Source organism: Peromyscus leucopus, chromosome 23, assembly GCF_004664715.2.
Source record: "Peromyscus leucopus breed LL Stock chromosome 23, UCI_PerLeu_2.1, whole genome shotgun sequence".
Taxonomy (NCBI): Eukaryota; Metazoa; Chordata; class Mammalia; order Rodentia; family Cricetidae; genus Peromyscus; species Peromyscus leucopus.
This window is the reverse complement of record NC_051082.1, coordinates 39661363-39677650: the sequence shown is the minus strand read 5'-3', so window position 1 is coordinate 39677650 and position 16288 is coordinate 39661363. Positions and strand designations below refer to the sequence as shown.

At 46.3% G+C, this 16288-nt stretch overlaps 1 protein-coding gene across 3 annotated transcripts in view; it reads right to left on the bottom strand.

The window, feature by feature from the left end:
* The window catches only part of Card11 (caspase recruitment domain family member 11), a 128985-nt gene that overhangs the window by 28315 nt on the left and 84382 nt on the right, over positions 1-16288 (bottom strand). For all 3 annotated transcript variants that reach the window (XM_028887401.2, XM_037198435.1, XM_037198434.1), the window contains exons 3-8: positions 11854-12066; positions 7845-7982; positions 6470-6795; positions 2914-3093; positions 1462-1614; positions 245-370 (exon numbers count right to left, since the gene is read on the bottom strand). In XM_028887401.2, coding sequence (XP_028743234.1) covers positions 245-370; positions 1462-1614; positions 2914-3093; positions 6470-6795; positions 7845-7982; positions 11854-12066 — 1136 coding nt within the window. The remainder of the gene's footprint in view (positions 1-244; positions 371-1461; positions 1615-2913; positions 3094-6469; positions 6796-7844; positions 7983-11853; positions 12067-16288) is intronic.

Here is a 16288-nt window from a genome sequence, read left to right as displayed (position 1 = left end):
GACCATGGGAGCCACTGGGATGCAGCTCAGGACCCCAGGATCCCCTAAGGCCTGTGTATTATGACCCCCTTGTCCTGTGATGGAATTTATCTCTGAGCTAGAGACAGAAGAGGCAGATTCATGAGGAAGCTTTGTGGTCAGGGATATGGACCACATGAGCACAGACCACAGGCAAATAGACTCTGTGTGCCATGGGCACTGCTGGACAGCCTCACGGTCCTCCATGGCCAGGGTGGCACTGTACCTGGTCACGCTCTCGCTCCACCTCCTCCAGCTGCAGCATAACTGTGTTCATGCGGTGCTTGTACATTTCACAGTCCTTCCCTAGGGTTGAGCACTTGAGTTCCAGATCTTCCTTCTCCTCCAGGTACTGCGAGCAATGGGCGAGAGCAGTGCGTTGTAGGTTAAGGATAGCAGCTGTGTGTGTGGTATGTGTGTGTGTTGTGTGTGTGGTATATGTGTGTTGTGTGTATAGTATGTGTATGTGTTCTGTGTGGTATTGTGGTATGTATATGTATGTGTGTTGTGTGTATGGTATGTGTGTGTGTGTGATATGTGTGTGTGTGTGTGTGTTGTGTGTGTGGTATGTGTGTGTGTGTGATATGTGTGTGTGTGTTGTGTGTGTGTGGTATGTGTGTTGTGTGTGTGGTATGTGTGTGTGTTGTGTGTGTGGTATGTGTGTATTGTGAGTGTGGTATGTGTGTGTGTGATATGTGTGTGTGTTGTGTGTGTGGTATGTGTGTGTGTGATATATGTGTGTGTTGTGTGTGTGGTATGTGTGTATTGTGAGTGTGGTATGTGTGTGTGAGTGGTGTGTCTGTATGCAGACACGCATGAAAATCCATGTGTGAATGAGGGTGCACATGGCCAGAGGCCAACATCAAGTTATCTTTATCATTCTCCACCTTATTTTTCTTGAGACAGGGTCTCTCATGGAACCCGGAGCTCACTGATTGGTCAAGGATGGCTGGCCAGCCAGCCCCAAGCATCCTTTGGTCTCCACCCCCTACCCCAAGCACTAGGATAACAGGTGTGTGCCATCATGCCTGGCTTTCAAAATGGATGCCATGAATATAACCCTTATGCTTCCACCTTATGGTCAGAGTCATTTCCCCAGTCCAGTGGCTGTTTGTTTAGTGCCTGCAGTTGGCTTAGCCCTTCCAGATTTGGTGTGTTAATTTGGTCTTGATTGCCAGTATTCTGACTAAAAGGGACTATAGGAAGAGGCTGGCCAATCACCAGGGAACCGTTGAGAGATGGACCATGGAGACAGATCTGTGGTGGCTGCTTGGACTAGCAAGGGGGAAGGCAAGGACTGCATTAACCCTCATCATTTACAACACACGATGAGGCTGGATGCTGGGATGGTGATTCAGACCATTTCAGAGATTCCTGTTAACATGCATCCTGCTGGGGAAGGGCCTGGCTGGCGCTGATCCCCTGAGTCCATGGTACTCGCACCTTGTCCCGCAGTTCCTCCGCCTGGCGGACTTCCTCTTGCAGGTTGTAAATTTTGTTGACCAGTTCCTGCCGGTCCTCTAGCGCCTCCTTCCGGTCATGCTCCAGGATGTCCAAGATGGCCTTGTCTGAGTCAGGTAGACTGCGCTTGCCAGCCTGGGTGGCATGGGGACAGAATGAGTACAGGAGGAGGAGGACAAAAGGGTTAGCCCCAAGTCACCCCAACACTGCAGAAGGTTTTGTGGTGGGAAAGCAGATGCACCAGGGGATTGTCTTGGGTCTTTCAGCAGCTTACTATCAACTTTTGAGTTTATTACCTGTAAAGAAGCAGGGAGCCCCAAGTCCACTGTTCCATCCCAGCTCTTACTGTGGCTCCTCGAGACACTTCAGAGGGGACAAGAAAGGGAGACGCCTCTGCATTTGGCGACCCCCGGAATGTCAGCTAACCAAATCTCGCTAATCTGGGACTCAGTCTCTGCTCCAAGAGCCAGGAACCCCAGACAGTTGTGGGGGATCGTTCTAGAAAGATGGAGATGTGTTTTTGTCCCTTGCAGATATATTTTGGAGCATTGACCTCAGTGGTATCTCCTTCTGTACCCACACATTTCTGAGTTCACAAATGTGGGAGGCCCTTGAGGTTGGGGTACAGGAAACTATATTCAGTAGAGTGTTCAGGGACCTCTAAGGTTTCCTGAATGTTTTCTTTTCCCAGAGCTGGGATGTCGGTTTCCATGTGGATGATATTCTCATTTGTTATTATTATTTTTTTTTTGGTAAGTATTATCACCTAGAATAAGGGTTAAGGATGGAGGTCAGTGATAGAGACTTTGCCTAGAATGTTCAAGACACTGCCAATAGTACTGGAGATTGAGCCTAGGGCATTGGACATCTGAGTCAGGTGCTCTACATGAGCACACTCGTTCATGGTTCAGGTGCTCTACCACTGAGCCACACCCCAGCCCCTCACTGGGGGATTCTAGGCAGGTCTGCCCCCCCCCCACTGATCTAGCAGTGCTCTACCACTGACACACCAGCTACCACTGAGCTCTATCATCTTTAAACATTTTAAATTTTATACCTCTCACTAAGTTGCCCTGGTTGCCCTTGAATTTACTCTGCTATCCTAGGGAGGCCTCAGTCTTGCAATCCTCTAGCCTCAGCCTACCAAGTACCTGAGGTGATAGACCTGGACCACTAGACCTGACAAAAATAAAAACAAAACAACAAAAATAAAAAACCAAGCAACCAAACAAAAACCTTTTCTACAATGTCAAGTCTCTGCCAAGAGGGTTTGTAGTTACTCCTACCTTACCCTTGGAGAATGTGCGGTTCCGAGGCTGACATGTGATGCCTGTGACCCTGTAGCTAGTAAGCTGGGACTTGGTATTCATCTTCTAGTAGGTACACTCACCCTGCCCCACCTCCCCTCATCTACATACGGATGCTGCTTCTCACCTGGATGATGGACTGCAACTCCTGGATCTTGGTCTTCAGCATCTCGTTCTCTCGCTCCAGTTCCAGGACCTGCTCCTTCTTGGGCCGGTTCTCAATGTCGTTCTTGAGCTTCAGGGACTGATTTCTCTCCAGCTTACATTCCTCCTCCATCTTGTTCAATCGATGCTTGAGTTGGTCGATCTGGAAATACCCATGTTAGCAGAGGAGTGAGGACCACTGGCAAGAGATGTTGGGAAGAGGGTGGGGAACTGGCTTGGCTGGCGAAGTGCTTGCCATCTGAGCATCAGGACCCGAATTGAATCCCCAGTGCCTACATCAAAAACTGGAAATGGTGGTACCTGTCTGTAATCTAAGTGCTGGGAAGGTAGAGACAGGCAGATCCCTGGGCTCGCTGGCCAATCAGCCTAGCCTACTAGATGAGGTACAGGCCAGTAGAGACTCTGTCTCAAAATACAAGGTGAGTGCTGCTTGAGAAAAGATGGCTGATGTTGTCCTGTGGCCTTCACACTCACACACCCATACTTGTATATGCATTTCCCAACACACACAACTCCCCCAATATCTATGCATCCACCCATCCATCCACCCACCCACCCATCCATCCATCCATCCATCCACCCACCCACCCATCCATCCATCCATCCATCCATCCATCCATCCATCCATCCATCCATCCATCTATTGGTGCATAATTCAGGATAAATTCTAATGAAGAAACTTCTAAGTCTCTGCTACAGGCTTGTTTTTCCAAATCCCAAACAAACAGCCCAGAGGATCTTCTTGATCCTTATAAAACAATCCTATTCATTGTCTTTGAAGTTTTCAGCTCAAAGAAATTGGGTCTAGAGTTCCAGTCCCAGGTATGTGTGAGATTTACTCTGCTAAAGATTGATAGTGTTATCTCAACAATCCCAGAAGAGCACAGATACCATTTCCCTTATCATCTTGTACAAATGAGAAAAAAACAGCAACAACAAGGAACACATAAATCAACAAACAACCCCCAATCCCTGAGACCATAGCCAATAAGGCCATAAAGTCAGAAGTGAAAAATCGGAACTCTGGAAGATAGAACTTCCTAAAAAATTACTTATTATGGGTATGAATATTTTGTCTGCATCTGTGTCTGCAACACATATGTGCCTGGTGCTCACCAGGGCCAGAAGAGGGAATCAGATATCCTGGAACTGGAGTTACAGATGCTGTGAGCTGCCATGTGGATGCTGAGAACTGAACCTGGGTCCTCTGGAAGAACACCAAGTGCTCTTAAGCACAGCCATTTCTCCAGCCCTCCCTTATTTTCTTAGGCTAGGTCTTATGTAACCCAGCTAGCCTCCAACTTGTTACATGGCTAATGATGTCCTTGAACTTGTGATTCTCCTGTCTCCCTAGTGTTGGGAGTATAAGCATGCACCCTCCATGCCTGCTTCATGCTCTTCACGGAAATGAAGATTCAGTCCATCCGAATTCCCACAGCTTGTTTACTGACCAGTCTACTTCATTAAATTGTACATGACCTGAGCAGAGCTCGGGTTATTTATCCCACGTCCCCCTACAGTGCTTAGCATAGTGTCTTACTCATGGCAGGTGCTTAATAAATATCCCGAGAGTCTGCTTCCCACCCGGCAGCCAGAGCAAGCCTCCTGAGAGATAAATCAGCTGTCACGTCCCAGCTCGCAATCCATCAGTGGCTTCCCATCACTGGGAGAATAAATCCCAGAGTTCTTACTGTGCCCCTGTGATCTGGACCCACACCATATCTCCTCCTCCTCTTGTGCCATTTGCTCAATTGGCTCCAGGCTCACTGTTTCTCCAGCCATTTAAGAAGACAGAAAGGGCCAAGAGGACCCCTACTTAGCCCCCCCCCTATTTCTGTCCCTGACTTGGATGCCTTGCTTTCTCATTCCCTTATTTTTGTAAAAAATGTTTATTACATGAGTTAATTATACATGACAATGGGTTTCATTCTGACATCTTCATGCATGTATACCTATTTATTTTTTATTATTTATATCATATTCACTCTATTAACGTCTCTTGTCTCCTTCCACTCTTGCTGATCTCCTTCTTCTTCCCAACTAGTTTCCCCTTTTTGGGGGGCCCAGTGAGTTTCATTAGGGTTGCTTTATAGGGTCAGAGGTGAAGAGTTATTGGCAGGGATACAGACACCTTACCACTGGCGACACTACTGAAGGAAATCTCTCCCCCTCCTTCAGTAACCATGGGCTGTTTAGAGCTCCTTAGGGAGGACTGGGTGTGTGTGATGGGCCCTTCTCCCTTCCATGTCGAGATGCTGATGGGCCCAATCGTGTGCATTTAATCCCAGCTACTGGGAGTTCCACAGTGCAGTCAGGCAGTGTCTGGAAGACAGTATTCCACAACACTCTACCCCTTCCTCTTCTCCTCCATTCTTCCTGTCCCATTCCCCATGGTGCTCCCTGGGCCTTTGGGGAGCTATAACCAGCATGCCTCGCTCTCCCCTCATCCTTCATCCTGCTATTTACTTTTAGACGGGGTCTTGCTCTTTTGTTATACAGCATGGGCTGAGTTGGCATGGAAACTTGCAATCCTCCTGCCTCAACTTCCTGAGCACTGGGATTACAGGTGTAAACTTCCATATGTGGCTTTGTCTTCTATTCTTGGTACATCTCAATCAGGTGGATTTCCCTGGAGGTCCATGGAGGCACCTTATTTTTATGGTTCATACACCTGGAACACAGCTAGGAATATGGTGGGGATCAATAAACCAAAGGGACGGTGAGGACATGGTGGCACAGGCCTGGAATCCCTGAGGCTGAGGCAGGAGGATTGTGGGTTCAAGGTCAGACTGGGCTACATAGCATAGTCTCAGGAAAACAAAAACAAACAGATAAACAATGAAATTAAACAAATCTCCTTCCTCTTCTCCACTTGGGAGGTAAATTCATTAAATAGATCAACCATTTGGCTGGTGTTTTTCCCCCCTGATAAACATACTGATTATCTCATGCTCCAGCAAGCACGCTGAGTTCTGTGAATACAGGCTCTCAGGAGTTTGCGCCCACCCGACAGGTGCAACCCTTCTTTTCACTAAGTTTTGTGAGCATCACAACATCTGGCTATGGTCTCCCACTGTCCCCTCACACAACTTCAGCTCCGACTCTCCAAAGTCTGCTCTCCTCTTTCCTGGCACAGGGTCTGTGTGCCCATGTCTGGACATGTGCAAAGTAGATCTAGGTTCCTTACCTTTCTGGGAGCCTTTATGCACGAGCCTGAAGAGATTCAGGGTGTGTATAGGCCCATCACTCTCTGACCATCATGCATGTGTTTGCACATGCGCAGAGTGTGGTGGATGACTAAGCCGCTAAGGCCTATTGACTTGAAATACACGGTGCACAGTGGCTCTAGAGCCCGAGAGCCTGTGTCCTTCCCACTCCATCTCCCCTTGCTTGTTTGGGCCACAAAGCTGGGGGAGGGCTGTGTGGCATGTCTGCATGTACCCCTTTAGGAGGCTCTTGTGTCCCCAGGACATTTCTTTCCCCTTCCCTCAGTTAAGCCGGAGCCCAGGGGTCCCCACCTCGAGTTGGAGATCGCGGCTCCTCATCACCGCCATGTTTTTCTCCTCACTGAGCTGGGCGTAGCGCATGGCTAAGTTGTAGTTATCATCCTTGACTTTGACCAGCTCATCGTTGTAGCTGTCCCGCTCCTCCTTCATCTTGTAGTACCGCTCCTGGAAGGTCAGCAGCTCCACCCGCGTCAGGGTCAGCTGCTTCTTTTCATCCTCCAGCTGCCTGGACTTGGCCAGCAGCTCACAGCGCTGAAGGTCCTTGGCTTTCACCTGCTGCTGCAGTTTGATGACCTCGTTCATCAGGAAGTGTGTGAGGCCCTCATGGCCCTCCTCCACTGCGGAGAGGGGTACCTAGTCAGGCCTGAGGTGCAGGGCAGGGATGTTGGCATTTATTCACTCATACGCACACTGTGATGGTCTACACTGCCAATTGGACAGGTCTAGAGTCACTTAGAAGGCAAACCACTGGACGTATTTGTGAGGCATTATCTAGACGAAGTTAACTGAGGCGGGAAACCCGCCCTCACTGGGGGCTGCACCATTCCATGGGCTGGGCCCTAGACTGAAGAGCCGACCCCCGGCGCTCATCTGTCTCTGCTTCCTGACTGTGGGTACAACATGATTGGCTGCTTCATGCTCCTGCCGCCGAGCCCTTCCTACCCTGACGGACTTGTACCCTCAAAAAAGAAACCCTTTTTAAAATTGCTTTAGAATTTTGTTACAGGAACAAGAAAAGCACCTACTATGCTCATCAACATTTTATTTGGTTATTTATTGCAATGCTGTGGATGGAACTACACCGCTTAGCTATAACTCCATTCTTTTATAACAAGTTGGAGATAAAGTTTCACCGAGTTGTACTGTCCAGGTTGGTCCTCAACTTGAATTTGCCCATCTCAGCCTCCCAAGTATCTGGGATCATAAGCCTGTACTATCAAGTCTAGATAGCAGTATTACTAAGACCACAGCAGGTCTCAGATGGGGAAAGGGAGCTGATGGGATCTTGGGGGTCTGGCCATGAGATAGAGTAAACTGATTGAGGATCTCCCAGGAAGGAAGATTCCATAGGTAGAATGAACTTGTGTGGTGACTCCAGCATTGTTTGGAGGGGGTAATTAATGAGTACCCAGTTCTCTTAGCCCTGGCTTCAGTGTGTCCCCATTACCTATCTTACGTCATCAGTTAAAGTAAGTGATGGGTAGCCCAAGAGTCCAGAATGTCACTATCTCTCAGTGGGACGCACACACACACATGCACACACACACACACACACACACACACACACACACACACACGGCACACACACACACACACACACACACACACACACACACACACACACACACATTAGAGTCCCCATGCCCCTGGTAGCAAAGCCACTTACCCACAATGGTGGAGAATCTCCGGGTGGGCTCCTTCCCAGTCACCAGCTTGTAAAGTTCTGGGTAGTAAAACTCTAGACTCTCCAGGAAGACCACATAGCCCCTCTGTCCCTTGGTGTGAAGAATGTCCAACAGGCGGCCTGAGGGGGGTCAGTTCAAACTGTGAGGACGTATTTGATTGGATGCCAGTCTCCATGTCTCATCCTAAACTTGTAACCCTTAACATCTCTAAGAAGACAGTCTTACCATATTCATATGTGTGTGTGTGTTTATGTAGGCACTTATGTGCCATGGTGTGTGTGTGTGTGTGTGTGTGTGTGAGAGAGAGAGTGAGAGAGAGAGAGAGAGAGAGAGAGAGAGAGAGAGAGAGAGAGAGAAGACCTTCAGGTGTTAGTCCTTGACTTCCACCTTACTTGAGACAGAGTCACTTGTTTCCAGGTTAGCTGGTCTGTTAGCTTCCAGGAATTTTCCTGTCTCCACCTCCCATCTCCTTGAAGAAAACAACTCTCCCTCTCCCAGAAAAATACCAACCGCCAACAGCTCCTCAGCTGGAGTTGAGACCCTATGAGACCCTCTCCTACCTAGAGTCATTCAGGGCTACACTCCTAGAGAGTCCCTCTGGTGTCCTGGGGCATTTTGGCTGGCTCTGTCTTGTGCAGGTCTTGTACATGCAGTCACAGCTATTGTGAATTCATGTGTGCAATGTCCCTGTCTCGTCTGACAGCCGCTGTTCTGCTTTTTTTTCCTTACAGACATCGACTACCTCTGGCTTTTATATTCTTTCTGTTCCCTCTTTCTCAAAGATTCTTAAGCCTTGAGAAGGTGTCATATAAATGTCTTATATAAAGGGGTTTAAATGGTATAACCATATAATGGGGAGGACAGTGACTCTCTCAGACTCTCCCCCTTTTGATTCATGGCCCTTTGCTGACCTACGGTGTACCAAGCAGGCTAGGCTGGCTGGCTAGTGAGGAGAGTTAGTCCGTCTCCACCTCCCCAGCACCAGGATTAAAGCACAGCCCCCCAAAGCCTCATCACATTCTCTCATTCCTCAGTTATAGCATGCAGTCTGAACAGTGGGAACTGAAGGGCCAGGCCCTGGGCAGAGTCCATGAGTGTTCAGTGTGTCAACAAATCCACAAAACCTGGATAGATGCCTTTATTGCCAGAGAAAGCCATAAACCATCAGTTTCAAAGACATTCCCAATCTACTAGTGTTAGGAATCATGAACCATATAAAAACCACGAAGGGTCTGGCATGTAGTTCAGTGGTAGAGCAATTGCTTCACTTGTGCAAGACCCTGGGTTTGATCCCCAAGTACCACAAAAAGACAAAAATCAAACCCCACAAAGTAAAACAAAAAAAAACCACCCAAACATCCAGTCACCAGTTCTCCTGTGATGGGAGAAGATTGGGAGTCTATGGCTTCACAATTGCCTGGTTCCCCAAGATTCAGAGCGTGGAAGACAAGTGTTTGCATGCTGTGGGTTGAACATGCATGTCTTCCAAAGGCTTGCATGTTTGAACACTTGGTCCCCAGCTGGTGGAGCTGTTTGGGAAGATTGTGGAACCTTTAGGAGGTGGAGTCTTGCTGGAGGAAGTCAATCACTGAAGGAGGGCCTTGAGGTTTTATAGCCCTGCCCCATTTCTTGTTTATGCTTGGCTTCCTGCGTGTAGATGCAATGTGACCAGCCATGATGGACTGAATCACCTCTGTGAGTCAAAAAAAAAATATCTTTTTTCTCCCTTAAGTTGCCTTTTGTCAGGCATTTTGTTACAGCCATGAGAAAAAGTTGTAGGAAAGGGGAGGGGTCTGTTCTTTGGGAATCTTACACGTCCTGGAGACATATTTGTGTGGAATCCTTCCAGCAGTTTCTAGCACTCATCCTATTTGGTTTGGTTTGGATTCTCCCAGAGCTTCATGTGTTGGGAGCTTGGTCCTGAATTCTGGAGAATTCTGGTGGTGGGACCTTTAAGAGTTGGGGCCCAGTGGAGGATCCTAGAGCTATTCAGGGCTACACTCCTAGAGAGTCCCTCTGATGTCCTGGTGATGTCACCTTTTCCTCACCCACATGTCCCTACTATTATATGACATGAATAAGAGATCTTTCACCAGAGCTGTGCTAAATGCACTTTTTTCTTTATAAACTGTCCTGCTTCAGGTTTTTGTTATATCAACAAAAACAGGGGAGAAGACACTACTTATTTCTTTTACTGTTTGTACTTCATGGTCTTTCTTTAAATATTTTCAAATATCACTTCCCTCGAGGTTCCTAACACTCTATCACTTCTCTGGGACAGAAAGTATCAATTTCATTGTGTATCAGTCTTGACTGTTTGGTTGAAGCTGCCTGGAGCACTGTGTTGAAAAGGATTCCAAAGTGGCATCCAAGCTCAGTGGGAAAGCATGCTGTGCTTAATTAAGGCTGGCTTCCATGGATACAGGAGACAGAGGAAGCATGCCGACCACTTGTCATCAGGCCTGCTGTGGGATGGGGATTTCTAAACCTTCCAACTGTGATCCACAGAAAGAAAAACATTCTGTAGTGTGACCCAGTGTCCAATACAGAGATGAGCACACAAACATGGGTACATGAAAAAGCACAATAAAGTTGAGCAAGTCTTATGAACCACGAGAGAGCCTGTGGATTTCTTCTCAGAACAATATATAATATATATTTTTGTGCTGCTGGAGATGGAAACCAGGGCCTTGTGCATACTAGGCAAACACTCTACCATTGAACCACACCCCCAGCTCCTCACTGGGGATTCTAGGCAGATGCTCTACCACTGAGCCACACCCCCAGCCCCTTACTGGGGGATTCTAGGCAGGTACTCTACCATATAGCTACATCTCCCAGCAAAATAGCATTTTAAAAATATTACATACACCAGACCACAGAGTAACCCAATTATAATAAAATACAACTCTCAAATATTAGAGAAATTTGTGATTTGTTACTAAATGACTTTCTTGATTAATGCATTAAACTACAAGTTCTTTTGATAGGTCTAATGACTGTTGTAAGTTCTAGGCAGGGATTAGTGAAAACAGTGCATGAGGGAATCTGCAGAGCTGTGATATGATACAGACCTCGCTATTGTTTTTACTGTTGACAAAATCACAGGTGTTACTAATCAGTAGTGTGATCTGTTGCCTGCTGACATTCATAATGTAAGGCAATGCTAAATGTCAGTGTAGGTTTGTAAAAGCAAAACTTGTGCTCTCCCCTTCAAGCTCATAGATTCTGAGTTCTGCACACATCAAACTTAGACAGGGCAGGGCGTGGTCTACTCATGTTTCTTCCAGGTGTAACATTCCAACCTGGAGGGAGGACCAGGGATGCTCAGGCAAGGAAGTGCCAAGACTTGGGTATCATGAAGCTCAGGAGATTCTCAAGGCCCCTCCCAGAGGTTTCACAGGCAACACAAAAGCTGGAGAGAGGAGACTCTTCAGTGGAGCAGCCTGCAAATTGTGCAAAAAGCTCTAGGGATGCAGCTTTGCAGAGTCTGTCATTGCCTTGGGGTGGAACTTCTGTGCTGAAGCTGCCAGAGTCACCCATGCTCCTGTGAGGGACCTCTCACTCAGGAGCCTGTGAGGGACCCATCACACTGTAAGGACCCCTTTTCCCACATAAACAACCTCTCACCCATAATCTTGCAAGGGACACCCCCCCATGCTCCTCTAATGAACCCTTCACCTACATTCTCATAAGTAACACCATTCATGCTCATGTAACTTCTCATTCATGCTCCTTTAAGTAACCTTGATAAATAACTCATTGGTTCCCCGAGACAGACTTGGGTGGAGTTGTGTCCTTGGTTTGTCATTAGTGCCTAGCTGGGGTGAGTAGACAATCAAGCCTCACTAGGAAAAGTTGAGTAACACAACATCTCTAAACCCCAGAATGAAATCCCTCATTTAGATGAGCCCCATCTTGATCCAGGTAAACCAGAGGCAATCCCTTGACTGGCCATGTGTAGTGCACTCATTTTCTTCCCACGGTTACCTGCCCGGTTGATCTTGGATGGGAGCATGGGTGCATTGAGCACCTCATCTTCATCTTGCTCATCGATGACCTTGCACTGTCGAAGGTAGGGGGTGAGCTTGGCAGGGTTGATGTAGCGGCTCAGCATGTGCCGGTTGCATTCCACATTCTCCCACAGGGCGTCCTCTTCATCCTTCAGAGTCTCCATGTAGTCATCCATAGCTGGCCCTCCTCCTGTGAGGTATAAACCCCAACAAGGTTAATAAAAAAGCCTCTATGGAACAGTGCTGTAAAACGCTCAGGAGTGATGGCTGGGACATATTGCCAGACTAAAAAAAAAGTATAGCAGAGCAAAGTGAATAGGACATATCGCCTTTTATCCAAGGGAGAAGAAGATGGGGACATAAATACAAGTATAAATTTTCTTACACACTAAACACAAAACAATAGAAAGATGAGCTGTAACATTTTTAAAGGAGACAGGAGAAGTCCTGTCATTGGGGTGTGCTCTTCCCATGCAGGTTTTGTCTTACTAAGAATATATCTTTCTCCAAACAATATTTATATAATGCCATTTGTTTTCAAATTCCACCCAAACAATACCATACTCTCTGTATCTCTTTTGATGTTGCTTTCTTCCCTCTATGTTTTTGAGGTTAATTTAGGTGAGTATATATGGATCTAATTAGTTCATTTTTTAAATGGAGCTCTGTTGAGATATAACTCAAACACCATAGAATTGTTCCTTTTAATTTAATGACTTAAAATATTTATTTATTATTTGTGTGTGCCTGTGAGAGTTTAGGTGCACTTTGTACTCATGAAGGCCAGGAGAGGATGTCAGATTCCCTGGAGCTGGAATTATAAGTGGTTGTGAACTGCCAATTTTGGCACTTGGAATTGAATCTGGGTCCTCTGCAAGAGCAGTAAGTGCCCTTAGTGGCTGAGATGTGTCTCCAGCCTAAACACCTTTTAAATATACTATGATGCTGTTCATTGATCACAGTGGCCTGATATTTTTAGGGTACTTTTGTGTTTTCTAAAAGAAACCTCATACCTATTAGTGGTCACTCTTTTGAAGAAAATATTTCTTTAGATGACGATTCAGGTTTTTTTTTTTTTTTTTTTTTTTTTTTGTGTGTGTGTGTGTGTTGTGGTGTGTGTGTGTGTGTGTATGTATGCATGGTGTGTGTTCACATGCATGTATGTGGGTATGTGCACCTGAATGCACAAATGGAAGCTAGAGAACATCAGGTGTCCAGATCATCTCTACTTTGCTTCTTTGGGACAGGGTCTCTCACTGAGCCTGAGACAAGGTCTCTCACTAAGCCTGAGACAGGGTCTCTCACTGGGCCTGAGACAAGGTCTCTCACTGAGCCTGAGACAAGGTCTCTCACTAAGCCTGAGACAAGGTCTCTCACTAAGCCTGAGACAAGGTCTCTCACTAAGCCTGAGACAAGGTCTCTCACTAAGCCTGAGACAGGGTCTCTCACTGGGCCTGAGACAAGGTCTCTCACTGAGCCTGAGACAGGGTCTCTCACTGAGCCTGAGACAGGGTCTCTCACTGGACCTGGAACTGGGCTGGCATCCATCAAACCCTAGGGATCCTCCTGTCTCTGCCCCTGTTCACTGGGGTTACAGGTGTGAGTATCCTGCCTGGCTTTTTACACGAGTGTCAGAATCTGAACTCAGGTCCTTGTGTTTATTCAGCAAACTCTCCACTGAGCTATCTCCCTAGCCCCCATTAGCATTCACTCTTAACTTCTGGAGCATCCTTATCTGCAACCACAAGCCTGCTTTCTGTGGTTTTGCCTATGCACAGATTCAAAATATGCAATCTTTTGTGGACAGGTTTTTTTCCATACTATTTTCAAAGTTCTATCATTTTGAAGCAAGTATCAATCTGCCCTCCCTCCTTCTTTTCCTTCTTCCCTGGCTCCACCCCTTCCTTTCAAAACAGCTTTCTTTATTGGGCTAGAATTCATGTGTCATGTGATTAATCTTTTTAATGTGTACAGTTCAATGGTTCACAAACTGTGTGACCATCACCACAATCAATTGAAAACATTGTCATTATTTCAAAAAGAAACCCCAGCCATTCATTTTCCTCCAACTCCTACATCTCCAACAACTAATGTACTTTCTGTTTCCATAGCTTCCCAGTTTTGTTTCTCTGGCTGTGACAAAATACCCTGACAAGACAACAACTTAGGGGAGAAAGGTTTATGTCAGCTCAGGATTCCGGCTCACAGTCCATCATTGCAGGGAAGACGAAGCAGGAAGGTGAAGCAGCTGATCGTATCACATCCATAGTCCAGAGCAGAGAGCTGAATGCATGCATATGAGGGCTCACTTTGTCTCCTCTAAGGCAGTTCAAAACCCAAGCCCAGGGAATGGCTCTTCCCGCAGCAATTAATGTGATCTAAACACTTTCCCTTTAGACATGTCCACAGGTCAAGTCTCCAACTCCACAGCACTGCCACACCTGGCTTTCTATACTCATGCTAGGAATTTGAACTCAGGTTCTTATGTTTTCACAGCAAGTACCCTTACCAACTTAAGCCATCTCCTCAGGCACAGGAATGTATGTGTTACATTTTGAGTACCTGCCACAGTGAATTGCAAAGCAATGGGTGCCATTTCTCATTGGGACTAGTGACACCTGAGGACCCTGACCTCTCCATATTCTTGATAACACCATCCAGCTCTTTTTGACTCCTCTGTGATAGCTGATCCCCAATCCCCACCCCCCAGGTTGTGAAATGGCATCTCATTGTGGTTTTGATTTGCATTTTCCTAATGACTAATGGTGCGTAATACCTTTTCACATATGTATGGGCCATTTGTGTAGAGGAATATCTATTCAGCTCCTTAAACTACTCTAAGATGAGTTTCTTTCTGTTCATTACTGAGTTGCAGGGGTTCATCATGAACCCTGTGTGCAAGACTGTCATCAGATATCTGACTGGCAAGTATTTTCTCCTGTTCTGTCAATTATCTTCCACTGTCTATAAGACAGTGTTTGTTGTATATACTTTCAATTCTTCTATAAAATTGTGTGTGTGTGTGTGTGTGTGTGTGTGTGTGTGTGTGTGTGTGTGTGCATATGTATGTGGGTGAGTGCATACCAGGGCATGCATGTGGAGGTCAGAGGATAACATGGAGGACTTGGTTCTGTTTCCACCATTGGGTCCCTGAGATTGAACTCAGGTGGACAGGCATGGTGGCATATGCCTTTACTTGCTCATAACTTTTAAATTCAGATGTAGTCCAGTTTGTTGAACATTTCATTTGTACTTCAGCATTCATAAAGCAGTTACTGTCTAATAGCAAAGCAATAAAAAACTTACTTTGTTTTTGTGTTAAATCAAGGCTTATGATCCATCTCATTAAGTTTTGTTTGTGGTGTGAGGTAAGGACCTGTTCCTGCTGCTGTGATAGATACTCTGACCATCACCTTGAGGGGGAAAGGGTTTGTTCTGATTCACAGTTGGAGGGGATCATTCCATTATGGTGGGGAGGCATGGTGGAAGAAGCAGAGGCCGGCTGGTCACATTGTATCCATAGATAGGAAGGAAAGAATGAACAGGAATTGAGTCCGGACTATAAAGCCTCAAGACCTGCAGGCAGTTACCCACGTCTTCTGTCAAGGCTTCTCTTCCTAAATGTTCTACAGCCTTCCCAAACAGCGTCACCAGCTGGAGCCACGTGTCTAAACCCATGAGCCCTATGTGGGACATTTCACATCCAAGCAACAAAAAGATTTAACTGTATCTTCCTTCCTTCCTTCCTTCCTTCCTTCCTTCCTTCCTTCCTTCCTTCCTTCCTTCCTTCTTTCCTTCCTCCTTCTTCTCTCTCTCTCTCTCTCTCTCTCTCTCTCTCTCTGTCTCTCTCTCTCTCTCCCCTTCCTTCCTTCCTTCCTTCCTCTCTCTCTCTCTTTCCTTCCCTCCCTCCTCCTTCTCTTTCTTTTTTCTCCTCCTTCTAGAAGAAAACTCTAATTTGAGTATGTGTGTATGACTACATGTGTAGATATCTAGTTGTCCAAGAATAATTTGGTGAAAATTCTAATCTTCCCTCACTGAATGACCTTGATACTCTGAAAATCAGCTGGTTAATGCCAGTGTTTGTTCCTGGACTCTTAATTCCATTGATCTATATTTTCATACCAGCATTACACCATCTAGATTCATGTAGATTTGTAGTAGGCATTGGCTTTGTGAAACAGTTTTCCAATATTTTCTTTTCTTTTTCTTTTTTTTTGAGACAAGGTTTCTCAGTGTAGTTTTTGGTGCCTGTCCTGGATCTCACTCTGTAGCCCAGGCTGGCCTCTAACTCACAGAGATCCACCTGGCTCTGCCTCCTGAGTGCTAAGATTAAAGGCATGCACCACTGCCCAGCCAATACTTTCTTTTTTAAAAATCATAGCTTTGGCTATTAGGTGCCCCCTTACAGTTTT